General features: G+C 37.2%; 3 protein-coding genes across 3 annotated transcripts; 1 reads left to right on the top strand and 2 right to left on the bottom strand.

The window, feature by feature from the left end:
• Nucleotides 1-437: 437 nt before the first annotated feature.
• On the bottom strand, nt 438-12,075 carry LOC141821038 (uncharacterized). Its single transcript, XM_074708392.1, has 16 exons — nt 11,987-12,075; nt 11,257-11,580; nt 11,033-11,161; nt 10,394-10,601; nt 8,805-8,951; nt 8,180-8,254; nt 7,495-7,566; nt 7,282-7,353; nt 6,539-6,610; nt 5,778-5,849; nt 5,252-5,323; nt 4,909-4,980; nt 3,091-3,234; nt 2,145-2,216; nt 1,044-1,190; nt 438-958 (listed from the first exon to the last, which is right to left on the bottom strand). Exons 2-16 carry the CDS (start codon nt 11,446-11,448, stop codon nt 774-776), a joined length of 1,731 nt encoding a protein of 576 aa, XP_074564493.1. The 5' UTR covers nt 11,449-11,580; nt 11,987-12,075; the 3' UTR covers nt 438-773.
• A 1,507-nt stretch (nt 12,076-13,582) lies between these two features.
• On the top strand, nt 13,583-14,857 carry LOC141822441 (arogenate dehydrogenase 2, chloroplastic-like). The gene has a single exon (XM_074709891.1). The coding sequence runs from the start codon at nt 13,592-13,594 to the stop codon at nt 14,690-14,692; it is 1,101 nt and encodes a 366-aa protein (XP_074565992.1). The 5' UTR covers nt 13,583-13,591; the 3' UTR covers nt 14,693-14,857.
• A 34-nt stretch (nt 14,858-14,891) lies between these two features.
• LOC141822440 (pyrophosphate-energized vacuolar membrane proton pump-like) lies at nt 14,892-19,706 on the bottom strand. Its single transcript, XM_074709890.1, has 8 exons — nt 19,394-19,706; nt 17,719-18,293; nt 17,161-17,540; nt 16,999-17,085; nt 16,396-16,726; nt 15,606-16,016; nt 15,467-15,526; nt 14,892-15,334 (listed from the first exon to the last, which is right to left on the bottom strand). Exons 1-8 carry the CDS (start codon nt 19,629-19,631, stop codon nt 15,128-15,130), a joined length of 2,289 nt encoding a protein of 762 aa, XP_074565991.1. The 5' UTR covers nt 19,632-19,706; the 3' UTR covers nt 14,892-15,127.
• Nucleotides 19,707-21,353: the final 1,647 nt, after the last annotated feature.

Genomic DNA, 21,353 nt, shown 5'->3' with positions numbered 1-21,353 from the left:
TTGTGTTTCTTTTGTTGTATAAAGATTGCCTGGAGGAATAGAGAGAGTGATGGTTTACAAGGATTGAAGGTGGATTTTGGTAAGGAAGAATGTACTTGAAATATCAATTTCCATCTGGTTATTTCTTGAATCATTTCAATTTGCTATTTTTTAATACCATTTTGAGAGAATTATTCCATAAAATAACGATTACACTCTCATATCTCTATAAATTCCAGTCCAAGAATCACATGTACCACACTGACCAACCAACAAACCCCCTGCAACATGTGCCTCTGTATGGGTAATCCAAGTTAAATCCAATTAAGAGCAATTCAACAGTATGCTTCAAAACATTTGCATAATTATATGAATTTACAGACAACAAAACAGCTAAGCAAATGGTTTAGTATTTTGTTCTTCCTAGCCAGCAATGAAAAGCATTAAGACCAGTAGTCTCAGGAATCAATTATAAATGTGCAGATTGATGCTGAAACAAACGCTACACTTGTTTTCCCCAATTTATGTACATATATTTACAAATAATCATGTTCAGGTGAAGAACACTTGCATCAATTCTGAAGTGGAGGAAACACCATTTTCATCTTTCTTGTGATTCCATTTGCTTCTCCAACATCACCCTTAGATTAAACTAAATCAGACCAGTTCTAGACACCCATATATACAGTTCTATAGAAATCCAGTCTCCACCAAATATTCTAGGATGACATGCATATGCTGTCTGTACAATGGAAGATTATTTACATGCAAGGGTGGCTTCTGAACAAGCTTGCTTACTCAGGTCGAATGCTGAGCAGGTTTGGAAGAGCAGACAACTGTAGTTTCTTCATTTCGTTGGCAGACACTTTGCATGACTCGAGGGTGAGTGATCGCAGGTTCTTCAATGGCTTCAGATGCTGGAGTCCAGCATTTGTTATGCGAGAGTTTGATATGTTAAGAGAGGTTAATCCAGTTAATCCTGTAATCAAGGGAAAGTTGTCAAGATGAAAAATCTCAATGTAGATGCTCAAGAGGAGTATGTTTTTCAAGATTGTGAAGTGTACCTGAAATCAGTTCCAGGGTTTTGTCGGTGAGGTGACTATTTTGAGACAGATTCAATTGTGTAAGAGATTTGAGGTCCTTGATGTTTTTCACTCCAGCATCAGTTATTGAGCCTCCACAGAGTTCAAGGGACTGCAGGTTCTTGAAATCTGACCAAATTTTAAGACATGGTGTCACAGCCTTTGGACTGCAGGTTCTAGGAGTATGTTCTTTCGTCTATTAGAAACATCAGATGAATCCAAAGACCAATCTTGTCTATTGGAAACATCAGATAAAGGGAAAGACCAAGCTGAAGATAAGAATGCAAGAGATTTCACTTGGAAAACAGCCCAATGGCCATGCCACTATATGGAAACCTAATTACTAGGCATCTCGGTTGACAACATATCAAGAAGTAATGAGTCATCTTGTGCAGTGAAATTCAAACATGAAGAATGGGTATAATTTATTTTCAAAGTTCTTTCCATTTCATCTATTTTTTTTCTCTGATTCAAATCTAATTGACTGCCTACTTCAATGCTAATGACCTTTGAAATCACCAACCTTTCTATTATGCTAAAGCACAAATATGCCAGTAAGAGAGGTACCCCACAGCTATCAAACATTTTGTTCCAGGCTAAGGAAATTTTAGCTGATAATCCTCTAACAAGATTAGAGTTTCTTAAATATTCACGAGAGCTTAATGAGGGCCCATAATACAACAGATTGCGATATACAACCATGTACCAATATAAAGTATAGTTCTACAATCATATACCTAGAACTAAATCAAGTAAATGGAACATACACCTCGCAACTACATTCTTCTACAAATTTTATCACATACATATGCATTATAAGTTCCTTCAAATGAAAAGAGAATCATGTCGAGGGTAAGCCCCAAGAAATCTCTGTTAAAAAGCAAGCAAGATTCCAACAATTATTTATCTATCATTGACCCTTTTCCTGTCAATAAACTATTTCATTAATTAATTTCAGTTGCTTCATGTTTCTTTTATGAAGGGAAAGTAGGAGCCATGAATTTGAACTAAGTACCAAAACTTGCCAGATCCAAACAAGGAAGAAAAAAAAGAGACATCTCAGATGTTAGTTAATTCACGTACATTTTAAACAGTTCATGCCAAAGTCAGAGATACGAGCACCAAAAAGATCCAAGTGGGTCAATCCAGTAAGACCTGCATGATATGAAACAACAAAATTTATATTACTGGGAATATATGATTATTAGAATGGACTTTATCGATAGTGCACCAACGGAAAACTTACATATACATCAATAACAAACATATAAGGAGCACTTATTTGAAATTAATTGCACTCACAAACATGACTGATGTGCTTTCATGGTCATGCAGCAAACAGTTTTGATTTATTGATTCTACAAATTTAATTTTCTCTTGCTCAGATTAAGGCATCAAGCATCAACCAAAATCATGACTCTTCTATTTCTCCTGCTCAAGTCTTCTTTCAAATTCCTTCACGACATACTAAAACTAACAGGGATTATACTTTCAGGCTTGAGCTACCACAATATTCTCCTACACTTTAATTTCATCAAAATAAAAACTAAAATGTTGCTTTTGAATTTTGGGCAGGAGGTAATTTATACAAGCTAGGAAACAGCTGATAAAGATAATTGCATACATATGCACAATTTTATGACCACAAGTAGACTTGGTGTCTATTTCGAAACACAACATAGAACCACGTCAGCTGCGCAGCAAGTAACAGAAAAGGGAACAAAGTGACAATGTTTCAAATTTAAAAGAATCTTTTTGTTGGAGAAAGCTAGCTACATTTCAGGTGACAACGCCCAAATAAGCATTGTTTATTTGCTTGTCACTCCTCTTGAAAATATATTGAGTAATTACATTGTTTATAAAAGTCAACATAAAATGCAAATCACCCCTTTTTATAGAGAAACAAGCTATAGAGCATAAATTGAGATCCTCATCAACATACATTATCATAACTTCCAAAATATTAATGTACAAAATGAATAGAAAAGCATCGTATAAGGAAATAATGCAAGCCTGTTAAAAGTCTTACTTGTTATTGCAGCTAACCCTGAATCTGTTATCTGGCGAGAATCCAAATTAAGTGATTTGATAGAAGTTAATCCAGACAATTTCCTCAAGCCACCATCAGTTACTGATGTGAATGACAGATTTAAACTTTCCAGATTGGACAATCCTGAAAGTAAATATATATACTCAGTTATTGATGGGGTGTGGCCATTGATAATAACTTTACTGAGTTCTATTGTCGACACAGTTACTCCAGCAACTCTTAGTGTGATGTTTCTTCAGTATCGAGCTGACAAGAATTTAGCATTTGGAGATTGTTGATCTACATTTTAATTGATTTTTCCTTTATAAACCCAGTCTTTAACCAGTAATAAAGCATGATTCCTTCTGATAGCATGAACAATGGAACAAAATTAGAATAAAACTTTCCATTTTTATTAAAGACAAGGTATGCTTTTGTTATCATGCTAATGTCCATGGTTTAAAATTTCAAACCGTGCCGAGGTTTTGGTACCAGACTAAAACGATACAGTTTCAGTACCATATTGTGTCGTGCCAATATAATTTAGATATTTTTTAAATATAAAATATATTAACTAAAAATAAAAAAAAAGAATATATATATATATATATATATATATATATATATATATTAAACTAATAGGGTAATTTTATTAGACTTTAATTAAGTCTATTTATATTATCCAATCATAACTAGAAGTTGATTAAAATTATTAACTTATAATTATTTAATTAAATCCTAAAAAACACCTAACTCTGCATATCTGTTTCGCTTGCCCGATCCATGCGACGCACATGAGGAGTCCGGTCGCGTTGCTAGGACCATGCGACATGGCTGAAAGAGTCGCTGGGCCCAGGTGATAGGTCCGAGCTTGCCGCCGGCCCGAGCAACGTGTTTGGACTCATCACCACTTGAAGATCTGAGAAGATCAGTGTATCCTGTCCCATGCGAGTTGTCGGGCCCAAGTGACACGTCTGGATTCATTGCCGAGTCTAAGCGACGCATCCGAACTCGTCGTCGGGTCCAAGCGATGCGTCCAAACTCGTTACTTGGCCCAAGCGACGCGTGTTTCGCCTGTGTCAGTCCGCTAGTTAAACATGATGTTTTGTCAGTTTCGTTCGAAACAGCTCGAGATTTCAATCCATGCTAATGCCACGAATGCAGATAGCAAACAACCTAACCCAAGCCTGATGAAAAAGGCATCTAGATCATCACAACCAACCTATAATTATGCTAACAATCACATAAACATGGGTCTCGTTGAATAAAGAACATTTTCTGCTCTCATACAACTTGAAGTCTATTTCCTTCTCTGCTTATGAATTTGTCACTAGAATGGACTATATAAAAAGGCATTCCTCTTCAACTAGCAATCTTAATTCCAAACAGTTCTGATTTTCCACATATACACAAAAAAAGAACAAAAGCACTATAAAATACTAAAATTACACTAATTTTGGAAATCATAGGAGCAGCACAAGAGAACAGGGTTAACACTTAATACCTAAAAGGCAAATTAATATTAATATCTTTCAAGATTCATGCATAGCTACGGACTAAATGGAAATCATCCAAAAACCACCTAGTTTTCCATACACAGTTTACTAAACAAGGAATCCACTATGATTTATCAAAACTATCAAAGACTAAGCAGTGTGCCTGGAAGATTTAGCAAGCAAACATTACTAAGAACTCATGTTTGAATACAAATAAGTAATGATATTAATTTAGCTCGAGATAAAATCACCATGTATTTGTTTCTACAGCATTAGCCTATATAACCCAACAATAAAACCATGCCTAAGTTACAAATCATACCAGAGAGATGGCTCAGTCCATTGCTACCAACTCCAGTGTCAGACAACTCCAAAGTTTTTAATTGCAGCAGGCCTAAAAATACAAAAGGGAGTTTATGGAAATCTCAGGTACAAGAAGGTTTCATGCCTTGAATTTATATGAGAAAATGTCATAAATTTTACATGCTACACTCATGTACTGAAGTGATCGATTATAGTTAAAATGAAATCCTTTTACAATATTAAAGCAGATGAAGATTCATAAAGAGAAACATAATGAAAAATAGCATAAGAAAGTTGCAGATGTTTCATGATGCTGGTGAATGCATGTAACAACTTGAATTAATTAGAAAACTAAAACATACCTTTCAGGTTTAGTAATCCTTCATTGCTGATCCTACAAGAATCAAAGTTCAAGCTCTCCAAATTAAACAAATCTACAATTCACCAATAACCAAGCAAAACTCAGTAGAATGACATATCTCTTAGGTCACAGATTCACAGTAGTGATGTCCAGAAAGTCAGTGGCTAAAAAATTGCTAAGTGCTGATAAAATTCTTCTAACATATTAAGAAAGGAAAAAAGTAACAACAAATCAAGGAATACAAGATAAGTAAAGCCATGAGAATAAGAGACAAAAGATGGTTAATCTATAAAGCAAAATACTGCCTAATTTGACCCACAATCCAACATTAAAGAGACAACAGGACAAGAGAGTTTCAAGCCAAAACCAGAGCATGAAAAATATACAAGGACAGACAATTTTTTAAATTCCATTAACCACGAAAACCATATTATGTTTCCTTGCTAAAAGATCTGAGTCAATGCAATGTAGATAGAAGTCGAAAAGACATATAAAAGGTCAGGTGGCAATGCCAAATTAGCTTTTACCTTTAAGATGCACCAAACATACATCACTGATGTTGTTGAATCCCAAGTTCAGAACTTTCAACTTCTGAAGTGCTGCATTACAATAATTGTCAAAAAGGATGAACATAGGGGGAAAAAAATAGACCAGAACAATATTAAATCTTCTCCAAAACTAATACAGGATGGACAAAGCAAGTAGTAGCATTGTCAGGTGAAACATTCAGAGTGACTAGTAACTAGTAAGGCTACAAATTCTTAATATATACTAGTTGAATGATTTGCGCATTGTGTGTGTAACTGATCTAACACGAGTGAACACTGATCCATTACGTCAAGCACCATACTATTCATGCAACCTAATGTATATAATATCACAAAAGATTCACAGAATATCTACTGTAAGGAAAGAAATAGGTAAATGACTTGAACTTGAAAACCTTCAGCAATTGATCAATTATAGCAAATAACGCCATTCAAAAGAAAAATGCTGCAAATACACAACACGCACACACACTTTCTAGTGGTTTAATTTCCAAGAAATATGCAAATGCTTGTAAGTAAATAGTTACAACTAGAAAATGCATCATAATAACTAGAAAACGAAAAAAAATATTTAGGACATAGTTATAACATAATTGGTACCAATGTCACATTGTTGTTAAATCTATCAGAGTATTCACTTTCAGTATCATGGAACCCTAATAACACTGAAAAGATTTAAAAAAAGGCCTTCTTTTACATGCTTAAACATCAACATTTTCAATCACACATTAAAAACTCACCAGAAAAGTTCTCGCTTCCATCATCAGATACACTACAACGGCTAAGATTCAGAAACGCCAACGATGCAAAACCTGTGAAAGAACATCAAGAAAAGTATAATTTTGACACTTACTCAAGTCAAGATGAAAATCAATAGAACAAGAGAGAAGCATTTGAAAACATAGAACACTGCATTTAAATAGTTTTAAACATGGATTGCAAGAATCAGTATTCTCTCAGATCATTGTTAAAATAACAGGATTTGAGTAGTTACAAGTGGAACCCACCTTACATAGTTCACAAGCTAGACGGTAATCAAAATTATTAGAAGCACATACAACAACAACAACAACAACAACAACCAAATCTTAACCCATTAAGTGGTGTCGGCTATATAGATCCTTCTACATTATTGAGCTCTATCTTCTACTATTCCATCATCTATATTTAAATAAATTTTATCGTATTTATCGTTGCTAACCAAGTTTTTTTTTTGTCTTTCTCGTTTGATATGCATATTTGTCATAATTTCACATCGCCTAAAGCATTTATTGATTGCAAAATTATTAGAAGCAAATGTTAAAAAAGATGATGGTTATTTAAGCAGTGGACTAACTAAATCTCTGCTTTCAATAATTCAACAAGCTGTGTGATTTGAACATAGAAAATAGGAAAGGTCCCCATAGAAGATACTACTGCTTTATTCATAACGAACTATTTGATTATTTATATCCCCATCAGGTTGGAAGAAAAAGAGACAAACCTGATATAACTTTCAAGCAAGCAGAAGTAAGTGGGCAACCCTCCAAATCCAGGTGAGCTAGTTTGGATAAACCTGTACAAAATGCAAAAGTACACAGTGAAATAGGATACCATTGAAAAGCAGTGCCAAAAGTAGGCGACAGAAGTCATTAAACAGTGAGCACACGAAAAAATCAAGTCTGTAACTACCGAAAAGGTATCCAATCTGCAATACCTTTCAAATGTGCAATGCCTGCATCCGTAACTTTACAACAAGAAACTTGCAGCTCCTTTAAGTTTGTAAGACCTAGTACAATGAACAGGCATGATCATTCACAATACTTTTTACTGATAAGACTTGACAAAGTAACAATATTATAGTAAGTCAAATAGCAATAGGAAAAAAGGATGAAGGGAGGGGAAATGATAGTGGCCTCCTCTTTATGGAATAACACAGTGTGCTAATTAGGATGTATTATCCAACCACAGAAGAAAATACATGGTACATGATAGGAAGTGATCTCTACTATATACTTTTTGCCTTTTTGACTTTTATATATGCAATTGAATAGCCAAGTCTAAATGCCTAAGAGTAGACATTGCATGGAAAGGAGGAACAAATATGCTAAGCTGAATTGCAAATGTGGCAAATAAAAAGCTGCATAACACTTGAATGAGGGTTACACACATGCATAAACATGCATAAAGAATAATACCCATATCCATCAGAAGAAAATGCCTATCTATACAGACATCACATTTCTAAATTCTAATACTGAACACAGATGGCAGCATGCAATGCCTTTGAACAAATGATACATGGAAATCCTCTTCCTCAAATATAATTTCTCTTTGGATATCCTTACTGAGAAAACTGTACTGAAACTAAAACATTTGAATGGAGGAAAAAAAAAAGGTACCTGAAATAGATTCAATATCTGCATCCGTTATACAATTGCAGTATCTGATGTTAAGAGATTCGAGCTTCTTTAACTCTGCATAAAAGACCATGGTAAGGACGGCATACCACTGCTATCCAATAGATACATGCAGTTTGTAAAAGAAGAAATAGCAGCAAGGAGATCTTGAGTCACAAACATGCAAAATCACAGAGAAAATTTTTACAATTCTAAATTATTTATAATGTTAATATCTTCATTGGACAGTAGGAGACTGAAACATTGCATGCTGGTCAAATTCACTTAGATGACCTTGTTGCATGATGTCAGAGAATTGTATCCTTGATTTTTTAATATAATTTTTGTATTATATAAAGATACTATTTTACCTTTACAGTATAAAGAGAAGAGAATCTTAAAATTTCCAATTTTTTTATCAAAATGCAACAGCTAGTAAACTACAAGAAAGAATTCACTTGACTTGAAATAATCGTTGAAATGTATTGTTAATTTGTTTAACACCAATCAATCAAATTCTCTTTTAAATCCGTACCTAGTTTTTATTTGAAAAAAAAACTTGTTTATAGAGATAACATAGAACATAAAATCAACACGAGAACAAAGGTCACCATATGGAAATTCTAACCTTTTATATGCACAAGACCACCATTGATCTTTAAGCATCTCTCAAGGTCCAAATTTACCAAGTTAACTAAATTGCTAAAAGCTCTCATTCCATCAGCAGTGATACAATTGCTCTTCTTGAAACTCAAGGAAGTCAAGTTTGAAAGTCCTGAAAAAGAAGCATATTATGATGGGACAATATAATATAAACACAATAAACCATTAAGACAATTAATTTATTAAAACAAATCCATAAGTGAAGAGTTTTCTTAATCATTGAAGCAAGATGAATATTCACACTTCAGTGAATAAGATAAGCAAGAGATGCTGATTAATTATATACAGGTGATGTTCAATGAAAGTACCACAAAAAATTGAAGATGACAGATAAAAAAACGAACACACAGCAACTGAGGACCTATGCAATGAAAGGGTATACTCTTGAACTATAGCATTTCTTCTTTTAACAGATCTAGAGAGTGTCTTCATATTCTTATTCATACGCCAGTATGGTGAAGAGATCCTGACTTGCCCTTATAGAGGTTAAAGTCTCATCTTCAGGACTCTAGCAGTATCCTCATCTGAGAGTTACTCATTAGTGCCTGCTTCGGTCCACTTCAGACTCCTCCTTAGAGGAAGGGAGGAGAAAGTGGAAACACCAACATAGACACATCAAGTTGGCAATCACTCCTTGTACTCTTGAACTATAGCATTTCTTCTTTTAACAGATCTAGAGAGTGTCTTTGTATTCTTGTTCATACGACAGTATGGTTAAGAGATCCTGACTTGCCCATATAGAGGTTAAAGTCTCATCTTCAGGAATCAAGCAGTATCCTTGCCTGAGAGTTACTCATTAGTGCCTGCTTCAGTCCACTTCAGACTCCTCCTTAGAGGAAGGGAGGAGAAAGTGGAAATGCCAACACAGACACATCAAGCTGGCAATCACTCCTTTGCCGCTTCCAAAAATTCAACACCAACCCCAGCTTGTTCGGTCAACTTGTTACTATCATAATCATTAACTGGAAAGCACAAAGCATGAACCTGAATAGGGAAGCTCTAACCAAGGCAGACAGTTGTCACTGGTACAAATTAAAGAGGTCTTAGTGCATAAGTTAAGGTGTCATAAAATTGATTAATCACAACATGGTTATTTTAAGTTTGCAATCCACAGTAAAAAATGACAGAGTCCACATTGACTTTTTTTTTCCAAACAGTGAGAAAATGAAACCGCTAACAGAAATGTTCAAAGATGACTTAATGATCCTAAAACAACTGAGTATTGTTCTTTCGGGTGGCATTGTCTCCCTCTTTACAAATAAACAAATTTAGTTAGAGATAATATTACAGCTTTAGCCTTAATCATCAAGTTAGGAATGAAAACAACGTGAGTGAGACATTCTTATCTAAAACCTATGTGCATCAACAGATATTTACGTACAAAGCCTCATCCACAGGCACAACTTTGCCCTTCCATGATTGAAATACCCCCAAAATCTACATTTTAATGAAAATACAGAAATATGTCTTCCTTGTAAGCAGTATAAACAAATTCCAAAAGATGCTCAAAAACAGAAAAATATAGCAAGAAGTGGACAAGAAGTTTGAAGCTACCAGATAAGTGCCCTAGGCCATTGTCTGAGATTTGGTCACAATAGTTACATTTCAAGCTCTGGATAATGGGACACTTCTTAAGGAGAGACAAGCCAGTATCTGTAACATCCGAGCAAGAAATATCAAGCGATAAAAGTGATTCCCCTTGAGAAGAAACTATGTCCATCCAGCCATCTTTGACTCCTGGATATTCTCCAACACGCATATCCTGATGAAAGAGTAACCAATGGGGATTGTCAATGATATGAAACATAATCTGCAATTCTTAAGAGCAGAATCACCTAAAACACAAATTCATTGGTTGATCTAGGAGGAAACTTGCCAAAGTTGTTGAACAAAGTGGATCTAGAGTAACATAAAATTATCTACTTTGCGTATTTAACAGCATAGTAACTCTAAATAATCTTGCTGAGTTTGACAGGAAGAAAACACATGACATGGAACAAATCACAAATTAAGATACAAGTAATAGGGGTTTCTATATGGTAGAAGATTCTAAATAGAGGAATAAGGCCTTCCTCCAAAACACAGGACCACAATCTTGCCAATGTAAAATGATAAAGCTATTTTTTTTGGATATTATGTTACTCAAACCTGTAAAACAATGACAATTTGGACAAATAAAAAAAGAATATCAACCTGAAGAGCACAGTCCCGAAAAGCTTCAAGAGATACATCATTGAGGGAATGAGATGCCACCAACTCGTTGAAGATCAGCTGGCTTATGTCTCTTGGAAGCATGGAAAAACTGCTATGTTTTTTGATGTCCTGTTTTAGTAAAATACTCCAACGTATTAACTGAAGTTGAACAAAAACAAAAGTACAAATATTATAAATATTATTTCAACAATTATGACGGCTACCTCACGAACTTTAACCACGCACAAGTCCATGAGGGATGGACACTTCCCTTGCTCACGAACTGAGACATTCGTATTGCAACGGGGAAGTGTAAGCAGCAACCACTTTGAGCTGCCACTCTTAGAGTATCTTCCCGACCTGCGCAAATCATCTTCGTCGAGGAGGTCTCTCTTCCTGGAACAAGCTCCCCCCATCGGGAAATTAGTAAGTTTTAAACGCTGACGATTTCTTTATCTCTCTTTTTTCTTGTGGTTCTTCTGTTGTTCCTTAAGCAGTAAAATTTTTCTTCATTCTAGAATAACCTTCTTTGATCGTACTACTCCATTCTAGAAATAAGATTTTCGGTCAGCACAAGCCATAACTCTTCAAAATAAGCTCCACAAAAAATGAAATGGAATTCCAATTCCAAATAAAACTTTCAAAAACACTCCTTGTAAGTAAAAAAGCATCAGAAATATATTTATTTTACATCGAACTCTAGATTCTACTCCATAAGTTCAACTTCATGAGTCGAAAGTTGTCGAGACTGCAGGGATTCAGCAGGCGAACGATGATCGAATAAATATTTTACACTATAAGCGTAATCACCAATCTATAAATTGCAAGTTCAGAAACAAAGAGCCGAAACAAGCGAACTCGAAAAAAAGGACGAAAGCGACGGCGACAAAACAAAAACTCCAAGATAAGGCACCCAAAACCTATCGATCGAATCTCCGAAGGCCGTATTCTTACCTTAATGGGATAGGAAAGCGGTTGAGGGGCGATCAGAGCTAGGGTTTAGTGGATAACGGGGAGGGTGAGAGAGGTATAGAGGAGGGAGGGAGGAGGCCGAAGCGGCACGAAAGGGAGGGAGAAGAAAAAGAAAGAGCTGAGCGCGCGGGCCCCACGTGGAATCCAACGGACGCCTGACGCGTGTCGGCCTCGGCATGCCGAGCTCAGCGCTTCACGGGAGCAGGATAAGGCCAAGGGGGCGGGCCGATCCGCTATCGTAGCGCGACACCAAACCTGGTCTAAACACGTGCCGTGTGAGCTTGGTGATACGAAGATCCACGACCGGATACGAAGAACAACAAAAATGCAATTAGTTTTTTTTTTAAAAAAAAAACTGAATATAGTTTTGTTATTAGGGGAAGTAACTTCGATTAGGGATGTTAGTTACTGATAAATATTTACCTTTTCTTTTTAAATTTCAAAAAACAATAACTACAAAATTGGACGGCCATTTGGCTTTCTAAATGGTGGCTCGTGTCCGAGAAAGCACAGCAGAGCCACGTCAAGTGGGTCCACGTGTCTTGGTCGCTTGTGCGACACGCTCCCTTCGCGGATCGCCTTTCTGAACAAACCAAACAAAAAATACGAGTAGTTAATTAATCAAAATGGCGCTGGCCCACCATCATTAGTTTTCGCTTTCGTACAAATTAATCACCCGAACAGTTTACATAATCTATTTTATTAATAATTTATAAGAAGATAAATTAAAAATTTATAATGGATCATGATTAAAAAAAAGATATTATCATAATTTTATCAAAATTTAATCTTTATTTATTTCAAAAAATTCTACTTCGTAATTAATTCACTTATATCTGAGATAACTTTCCCACATTAATTCATAATTTCCTCATTGTGGAACACAAGGAAAAAAATATATTTTATCTCCAAAGTTTATTTCCTTTGCACAATGTCAAACATGTCACGATGTAAGGACATCTATAATGCTACCGAATATTTCATCAAAATATTTGTGGTCCTCCACATTCATATCATCAATCAAATATCTTTTTCTTCAAAAATCCCAACTTTTACAATTAAATATACTATAAATCAAATATTTATGGCCCCATCTATTATTCCTATTTTACCTATTATATTATTTTTATAATAAAATAATTAGAAATCACGGATAAAATTGTTTACTCGATGATTTCAAATCTCCTCATAAATATCTCCTTCAATAGGGGATATTTGATAGTAAAAGATATTTCTTTAAATATCTCCCATCAAATATCTCCTATTGGAGATGCCCTAAGTCCATAAACACAAGATGCAAAACACAAATTTACCTTATGATTTCAAATCTCCTCATAAATATCCCCTTCAATAGGGGATATTTGATAGTAAAGAATATTTCTTTAAATATCCCCATCAAATATCTCCTTTTAGAGATACCCTAAGTCCATAAACACAAAACCCAAACGCAAAATCTACCGCATAGATGCAAAAACTAAACCGACTATGCTTATTGGGCCGGGCTGGTCCGGCCCAAATACACTGGCTACTTATTATGTTCTCGCTATTTCGCTTTTCCTTACGCTACGTTCTCAAAACCTCGCAGCGATGCTCTCCACGCCGCTGCGGTTCGCCTCTCTCCCCCTTCCGCCGCCGCCGCCGCCGCCGCCGATGCGGCGGTTCCACCAAAAGCCGCCGTCCTACGGCCCAAAGTCCGCTCTTTTCTTCCCCGTCGTATTTCTACCCCCTCGATCCTGTCCTGGCCAGGGAAGCCGTCGGGGTCGTGGCGGCCCCGCGCGGGCGCTCGACGCCGCTCAGTCGTTCGACTACGAGTCCCGAGCGCTGGAGGATCTGGAGAACAGATCGCGCCTCAAAATCGCGATCGTCGGCTTCGGCAACTTCGGGCAGTTCCTGGCCCGCACATTCGCAACGCAGGGCCACGCGCTCCTTGCCCATTCTCGCTCAGACCACTCCGCCGCCGCCCGATCCGTTGGTGCGGATTTCTACCGCGATCCGCATGACCTGTGCGAGCAGCATCCCGACGTGGTGGTCCTCTGTACCTCCATCCTTTCCTCGGAGGCCGTCCTCCGCTCCCTCCCCTTCCAGCGCCTCCGTCGCAGCACCCTCTTCGTCGACGTGCTCTCCGTCAAGGAGTTCCCCAAGAACCTTTTCCTCAACATCCTCCCTCCGGATTTCGACATCCTATGCACGCACCCCATGTTCGGCCCGGAGAGCGGCAAGGACGGCTGGGCGGGCCTCCCTTTCGTCTACGATAAGGTCCGCGTCAGCGACACGGAGGAGCGCGTCGACCGATGCCGCCGCTTCCTTAACATCTTCGCCCGAGAGGGCTGCCGTATGGTCGAGATGTCTTGTGCCGAGCACGACGAGAACTCCGCCGAGAGCCAGTTCCTCACGCACACAGTCGGTCGCATCCTGTCCAAGCTCGAGCTCAAGTCCACCCCCATCAACACCAAGGGATACGAGACCCTGCTTCAGCTCGTGGAGAACACCTGCAGCGACAGCTTTGACCTCTACAATGGTCTCTTCATGTACAATTACAACTCCACCGAACTGCTAGAACGCCTCGACATCGCCTTTGACTCTGTGAAGAAGGAGCTCTTCGGTAGATTGCATGATATCCTGCGTAAGCAGCTCTTTGAGAGTCCTGGCAACAGCAACAACATCAAGCCCGTGGACAAAGACAGTTGAAGAAATCCCTTCTTTCTCGATCAAAATGCTTTCTTTGTGATTCTTCAGAGCTGAGTATTTTTCATTTTGTTAGAATAATTTTGTCTTTGGATGCATTCCGATATCCTCTATGTAAGTTTTCAACTCTACGATGTTATTTTGAATAATAATCTACCGCTTAAGTAAGTAGCTACAATACTAATCACTTTAAGAAACTCAGTAATGAAAACACGAGACACATCACTTCTCATTCGCTAAAATTAACGTCTACTGGCAGTGGATACAATCGTCATCATCCAACAAAGACGGTCATGTCATCGTAGCAGAATTTTGACAAAACAAAAGGGCCTAAAAGACGAAATAACAACGTCGCAGTTACTGATAAATAGTGAGGTTCGAACGAAGATTTCAGCACTCTGAAGAACAAGCTTCCTCGATTGTTTTCTCTTCCATTGGTTAGAAGATCTTGAACAAGAGGCCTCCGTGTGTCGCAAAGAATGGCGCAAAGACGAGAGATTCAACGGCCATCAGCTTTATGAGGATGTTGAGTGAAGGCCCCGATGTGTCCTTGAGTGGGTCGCCGATCGTGTCCCCGATGACAGCAGCCTTGTGAGGGTCAGATCCTTTGGGGCCGAGGGTTCGTGCGTGGTCTGATGCACCAGCCTGAGAAAACAATGTAGGATCATCAGCAAATCACAGTGACACTTCTGATGGTGCAAGAACTTACCTTCTTCATGCAACACAGATACTTCAATTAACAAGGAAGAAAATCTTAGATGAGGAAGATAGCTATACCTCAATGTACTTCTTTGCATTGTCCCATGCACCACCAGTATTCGATGCGGAGATGGCAATCTGTAGCGCCAGAAACCATTTTAGGGTTTAGGGTTTAACGTAACTTTACTAGTAACCTTTAGAGCAGATTTTCACGTACCTGAACCCCGGAAACCAGAGAACCAGCAAGAACTCCAGATAAAGTTTCGACACCAAAGAAGGTTCCGACGATGAGTGGAGTAAGCATCACTAGCGCACCAGGAGGAATCATCTCCTTGATGGAGGCATCTGTGGAGATCTTAACACAGGTGGCATAATCAGGCCTTGCAGTACCATCCATAATGCCTGGGATGGTGTTGAACTGCCTGCGGACCTCCTCCACCATCTTCAGAGCTGCACTGCCTACACTCTTCATGGTCATGGCAGAGAACCAGTACGGAAGCATTGCGCCGACAATTAGCCCAATGAACACCTTGGGCGTCAGAACATCGACTGTGGAGATAGCTGCCCGGCTCACAAATGCACCAAAAAGTGCAAGGGAGACTAAGGCAGCAGAACCAATGGCGAAGCCCTGGAGAAAAGAAAGTACCATATAAATCACATTCGCATTCGGACCCAACACTCGACAGGTAAGGAAATTTCAGAATAGAATGTTAATAGCGCTTAGCCAACAAGTTTAAATCGGTGCAGACAAAAGGATAAACATTATAAAGAACAAGCAAAAACATTGTTCCAGAGGACTGAAACAGTCAATACCTAAGGACGCTTAATAGAACGAACAAGTTAAAGTAGTGTAGATAAGTAGAAAAACAATTTAGACAACAAGCAAAATCATCACTAGTGGTACTTTCCAACTGGCTAAAATGCAATGACTAAACTATGAATGCCAAGCTAATAACAAATCTATCATAGTCGATATGCAGCAGAAACTACTTGAGCAACAAGTATACCTTTCCAATAGCTGCAGTGGTGTTGCCGGCAGCATCAAGTGCATCAGTCCTCTCCCGAATTCTGTGACTCATTCCAGCCATCTCAGCAATACCTCCAGCATTGTCACTGATGGGTCCATAAGCATCAATTGCTAGGCCAGTGGCAATAGTGCTCAACATGCCTAATGCAGCAACAGCTATGCCATACATGGCAGCAAGACTGAAGCTAACAAATATGCTGACAGCGATTGCGAAAATGGGAATGATGACAGATTTGTATCCGAGTGCAAGCCCGAAGATAACATTGGTGGCAGCTCCAGTTCGACATGAATCAGCAACATCTTGAACTGGACTGTAAAATGAGAATAAGTACAAGGCATTATGTGTGAACTGTAAACAATGCCGAGCATTTGACCAACAAAAGCACCCTTGATAATCGGTGTTTACCAAAAAGTGCAGCCAAGAGTATTATGAAGATTAAAAAATAGACGTGCAACACCGTCTGGTAAAAAACGAAACTTATAAAGCATGTTTTGGTAAGTATCAATTTTGAAGGATGTCTTTTTGGTAGAATGTTCAATAATGTCAATACATGAATAGAGGAATGGGAGCATTTTTTTTTACCTATAAGCATTGCTTGTGTAGTATTCAGTGACAAATCCAATAACCAGGCCAGCCCATAACCCAATTGCCACACAGAAAAACAGCTGCCTGTTCATCTCCAATAATTAGTATATTGAGAAACATCAAACGAATCATCTGATACAAATGGAATAAAAAGCTTACCAGTTCTTGACCTGTTTCTGGTCACCAAAGTTGAAAATAGTGAAAGATGATGGGAGGGCCACCCAAGTAACAATGGCAATGCCAATAGTCATGAGTGCAGTGGAGATGATGAGCTGCTTCTTCAAAGCAGGCTCAATCTCTTCTACAGCCTTTATCTCAAAGAAGTCAGTTGCGAAGAGAGTAGTTATCAGGCAAACTATGATACCCATGGAGCTAATGAGCAAAGGATAGCACATTGCAGTGAAATCAAGGTTGACCCCAAATGAAGAAATAGATGCAACAACTAGTGCAGCACATGATGATTCGGCATATGAACCAAAAAGGTCAGATCCCATACCAGCAATGTCTCCAACATTGTCTCCTACATTGTCTGCTATCACCTGTAAGATGTACAAAGTAGGGGGAAAGGATTAGAATAGGCATTTAGTAGCACAACTGCTCTTACAGTACAATGCGTTGGGCAAACTCATGTGAAACATTTTGTGCATCAAACACAAGGGTTAGCATAAGAAGCAAGAAAAAATTGGAAAATATTATAAGCAAAGATTCATAACTTACAGCTGGATTTCTAGGGTCATCTTCAGGGATGTTCCTTTCGACCTTACCGACAAGATCAGCACCAACATCAGCAGCCTTTGTGTAAATACCACCACCCACTCTACCAAAAAGTGCCATAGAAGAGCCACCCAGACCATAACCAGTAATGGACTCAAAAAGCCCTTCCCAGTCATCACCATAGTACAATTTAAACAAGTTGATTGCGATGTAGAGAACCACCAATCCATTCGCTGCAAGCAAAAATCCCATGACTGCACCTGATCGGAAAGCAGTTATGAAAGCTTTCCCAACACCCTTTCGAGCTTCTAGAGTTGTTCTTGCATTGGCATAAGTTGCAATTTTCATCCCAAGAAAACCAGACACCAGTGAGGTTATTGCTCCAAGCAAGAAGGCTACAGTACTGAAGCCTGCATTAGCAAGTGCTGGTTTGCAATACTTATCCTTGCTATAAGTGCAAGGTTGTGATTTTGTGCTAAAGCCTTCAACTGAGCCAAGAAAGAGGAAGATCAAGACTGCGAAAGCAACCATGAATATTCCAACATATTGGTATTCAGTGAAAAGGAAAGAAGTTGCTCCTGTTTACAAGCAAGAAGTTTCATATTAGATCAAAGATCAGGAATAAGCATGATAAAGTTTTTAACAGTGAACAATATTGAAAGTTGAAACAGGAAAGGCGGGAGGTCAGTGTGCAGCATTCAAATTTCCATTAAGAACTAAAAAAAAAGTTAGATATTGTCATGGAAGGCTAGTAGTTAAGTAGCTGAAACCTTTACAATTTAGAACTTTGATATTAAAAAAAAATAAATTTAATATGCTGGTTCTGCTACTCTTCTATTAATATTATCAATGTATTATTTTCGAACAGAGCAACTTAATTAAAAATGAGTAGTAACAAAACAAATAAACTAAAGACAACATCGAAAACACCAAAAGGAACCAGTTCAAATTGAGTATCAACAAAACTAAACAAATAAGCTAAAGACAACTTCACGAGAACACTAAAAGGAACCAGTTAAAAATGAGTATTGATAAAACAAAACAAAACAAATAAACTAAACAACATCACGAGAACACTAAAGAGGAGCCAGTTCAAACATAAGTGGAGAGAAACTTGAATGCATATAATAAAGCAAAAATTGTCGAAAGCAAGAAAGCTAAGCAACTAAAAGAACACGAACGTATTCCTACAGTACATAGCACGTCTTGTAAAGAAAAAGGCAGCATAATCTCTTTATCCACTGGAGACAACAAATGGAAATCAACTAATCTTTTTACAGTAGTTTGAATAGGAGTTAAAGACAAAATTTAACCACGAAATTTAGCAAACCTTTTATCAAAATAAATAAATTCAAAAGAGGCAGTTTTTTTTTAAAATGAAGAATAAGTACTTGTTTTTTTAACAAAAAAAAGTAGATCCGGAAATATATATTTTTGCCCGAGCAAAGAATTATGAGCACAAAAATCAGCCAAAAAACGCCACAGATCTTTAAAATTTTTTAAGGAAAAAAACATCTAGTTGAATAATCACACCTTAGTATCAAATTTCACAGTTCTAGAGATATGAAAAGTTAAACATTAGACCTAAAATAGTCTACAAAGAAAACTTCGGTAAGCAAGGTCGAAGCGAAGATCATAATCCTACGAAAACCAGACACCCAAATCATAAGATTCTTGCCTTCGGAAATGGCGGTCTGGATCTCGGCGCACTTCACGACGACGTTGTGGTCGTTGAGCCCTTCTTCCTCCTCGATCAGGAAGTCGGAGACGCCGTCCTTGCTGCTCCCCGTCTTCCCCGGGGCTAGCTTGACCTGGGAGACCAGCAGCCACTGCGCGAGCGCGAAGACGATCCCGACGACGGCCGCCACCGGGATCAGTATCTCGGTGGCGAGGAAGGGGAGTATGGTGGACTCCATTTGGTGTAGTCCTCACCGGACGACGGCGGCTGCGGCGGCGGCGGCGAACGGCGGATCGAAGGTTGCGAGGGTTTCGTGGGCCACTTCTCTTGGGTATTTATACTGCGAGTGAACGGCGTCTCCGTTTGCTCAACTTCGATTCACAGTGACACATGTGGAGATAGAGAGAGAAGGAGAGATAATGAATTATTAAAAAAAGTAAAGGAATTTTCAAAAGCACTCCTCAAATTCTAAAAAAACAATTAAAGTATTTTTAAAACTTATTATCCCACTCTTAGTGATTACTTTATTTAATAATTAGATGGATAATCATGATTAGAATTTAAAATAACAAATAATACATTCCCAAGAAAACAATGTCAAACAAAAAGTCATTAATTATTATTAATCGGAGTGATCACTATTGACTTTGTTCCACACAATGATATAATATCAAATGCTCATTGAATCTTGTATGCAATTGATGAAATTGAAAGTTAGAAGGGCTCTTTTGTAATTACAATCCATCTCAATTCCATTTTGTTCCAAATAGTGTGTTTTTTAAAAAAATAAAATTATGTTTAGAGTGGTAAAATGAAATTTTGTTGTTGAAGAACAATAAATAATTATCATAAAATCTCATTCTTTTAATTATTTTTGCCACGATATTGAAAAAATAGTCAAATACATTTAATTAGGATAAACATTGTAACATCATTTTTATATAGTAAAGATTGATTTTGTGGGAAACATTTTGCTTGATTCTAATTCCAATCTTTAATGATTTGATGGAATTAGGAAAAAGTTCCATCCTCGATATGATCGAATTAGATTCCAATTCGCTAAATCGAATAAATTGGAGATTTTTTTTTTTTTTGCATTTTATTTACTTTATCAAAAGTGCTTTATTTTTGTCTCTTTTTTTAATTTGACCCCTAAATTTTTAAAAATAATAATTTAACCTCGGGCAACGTTTATGCCCGAACCAAAACACGGTGGAGAGGAATTGAAATTAAATGTTTTTTCTCCAAAATTAAGTGCGCCTAAAATTTGGGCAATATTTAGCATTGTGCATTTATGCAAATTTACATAAGCAAGAGTAGTTTTCTGCAAAAATTGGATGACTATATTTTGTACGTTTCTTTTTAGGTAAAAATCAAAAGAGGGCATCTGGAGCCTCTTTTTGATTGTTTTTTCAAAATGACACTCCACCCTTGTATGATTAACCAACTACTTTTTAATATATTATTTTAATTATTATTATTATTTTATATTTTTCTATCTAAATCTTAAATCAGAAATACTTTTTAGTAAATGTGAACTCATAACTACTACAACTAATTATTATAATAATTAAGATTTTATAGTTACATCATTCATATTGTAGCATTTACAAAATTATAACTATTAAAATATGGATGTAAAATTACAACTATTACAATATGATTTTGCTCACTTAATATTCATATGTAGCATAGTTGCTACAAACATATCTGATTGGTTCAGAATTTAGAGGGAGATATAGATTGGATAATAATAAAAATAATATAAGAGAATATTTATGTCGGATAGAAAATCTTTTAGATAAAAAAATAAAATAAAATGCTTTATTTGATTATTCAAAAAAAAAGCTTTTTGATTTCCATCTTTTCGAATTTAGGAGACTTTCATGGTTTTTTTGCACTATCTCCATCTTTGTATGCGAATTTAGGAGACTCGTGTCATGGTTTAACAAATTCTAAA

The sequence above is a fragment of the Curcuma longa genome, chromosome 2 (genome assembly GCF_044706935.1).
Source record: "Curcuma longa cultivar G26 ecotype Majalengka, Jawa Barat chromosome 2, ITB_CL_G26_1.1, whole genome shotgun sequence".
Classification (NCBI taxonomy): domain Eukaryota; kingdom Viridiplantae; phylum Streptophyta; class Magnoliopsida; order Zingiberales; family Zingiberaceae; genus Curcuma; species Curcuma longa.
Note: the sequence above shows the minus strand (reverse complement) of the source record. Positions and strands in the feature narration are given on the sequence as shown.

Bases quoted from the DNA above. Each gene is read 5' to 3' on its own strand.
- LOC141822440 (XM_074709890.1), bottom strand. From the start codon at position 19,631: ATGGAGTCCACCATACTCCCCTTCCTCGCCACCGAGATACTGATCCCG. The intron at 17,541-17,718 runs GTAAGTTATGAA...TACATCTTACAG, and splicing joins ATGACCCTAGAAATCCAGCT to GTGATAGCAGACAATGTAGG. The intron at 15,527-15,605 runs GTACGTGAAAAT...CTGGCGCTACAG, and splicing joins CTCTGGTTTCCGGGGTTCAG to ATTGCCATCTCCGCATCGAA.
- LOC141822441 (XM_074709891.1), top strand. From the start codon at position 13,592: ATGCTCTCCACGCCGCTGCGGTTCGCCTCTCTCCCCCTTCCGCCGCCG.
- LOC141821038 (XM_074708392.1), bottom strand. From the start codon at position 11,448: ATGGGGGGAGCTTGTTCCAGGAAGAGAGACCTCCTCGACGAAGATGAT. The intron at 10,602-11,032 runs GTTGATATTCTT...CTCTTTCATCAG, and splicing joins TTCGGGACTGTGCTCTTCAG to GATATGCGTGTTGGAGAATA. The intron at 959-1,043 runs GTACACTTCACA...CCTTGATTACAG, and splicing joins AACCCTGGAACTGATTTCAG to GATTAACTGGATTAACCTCT.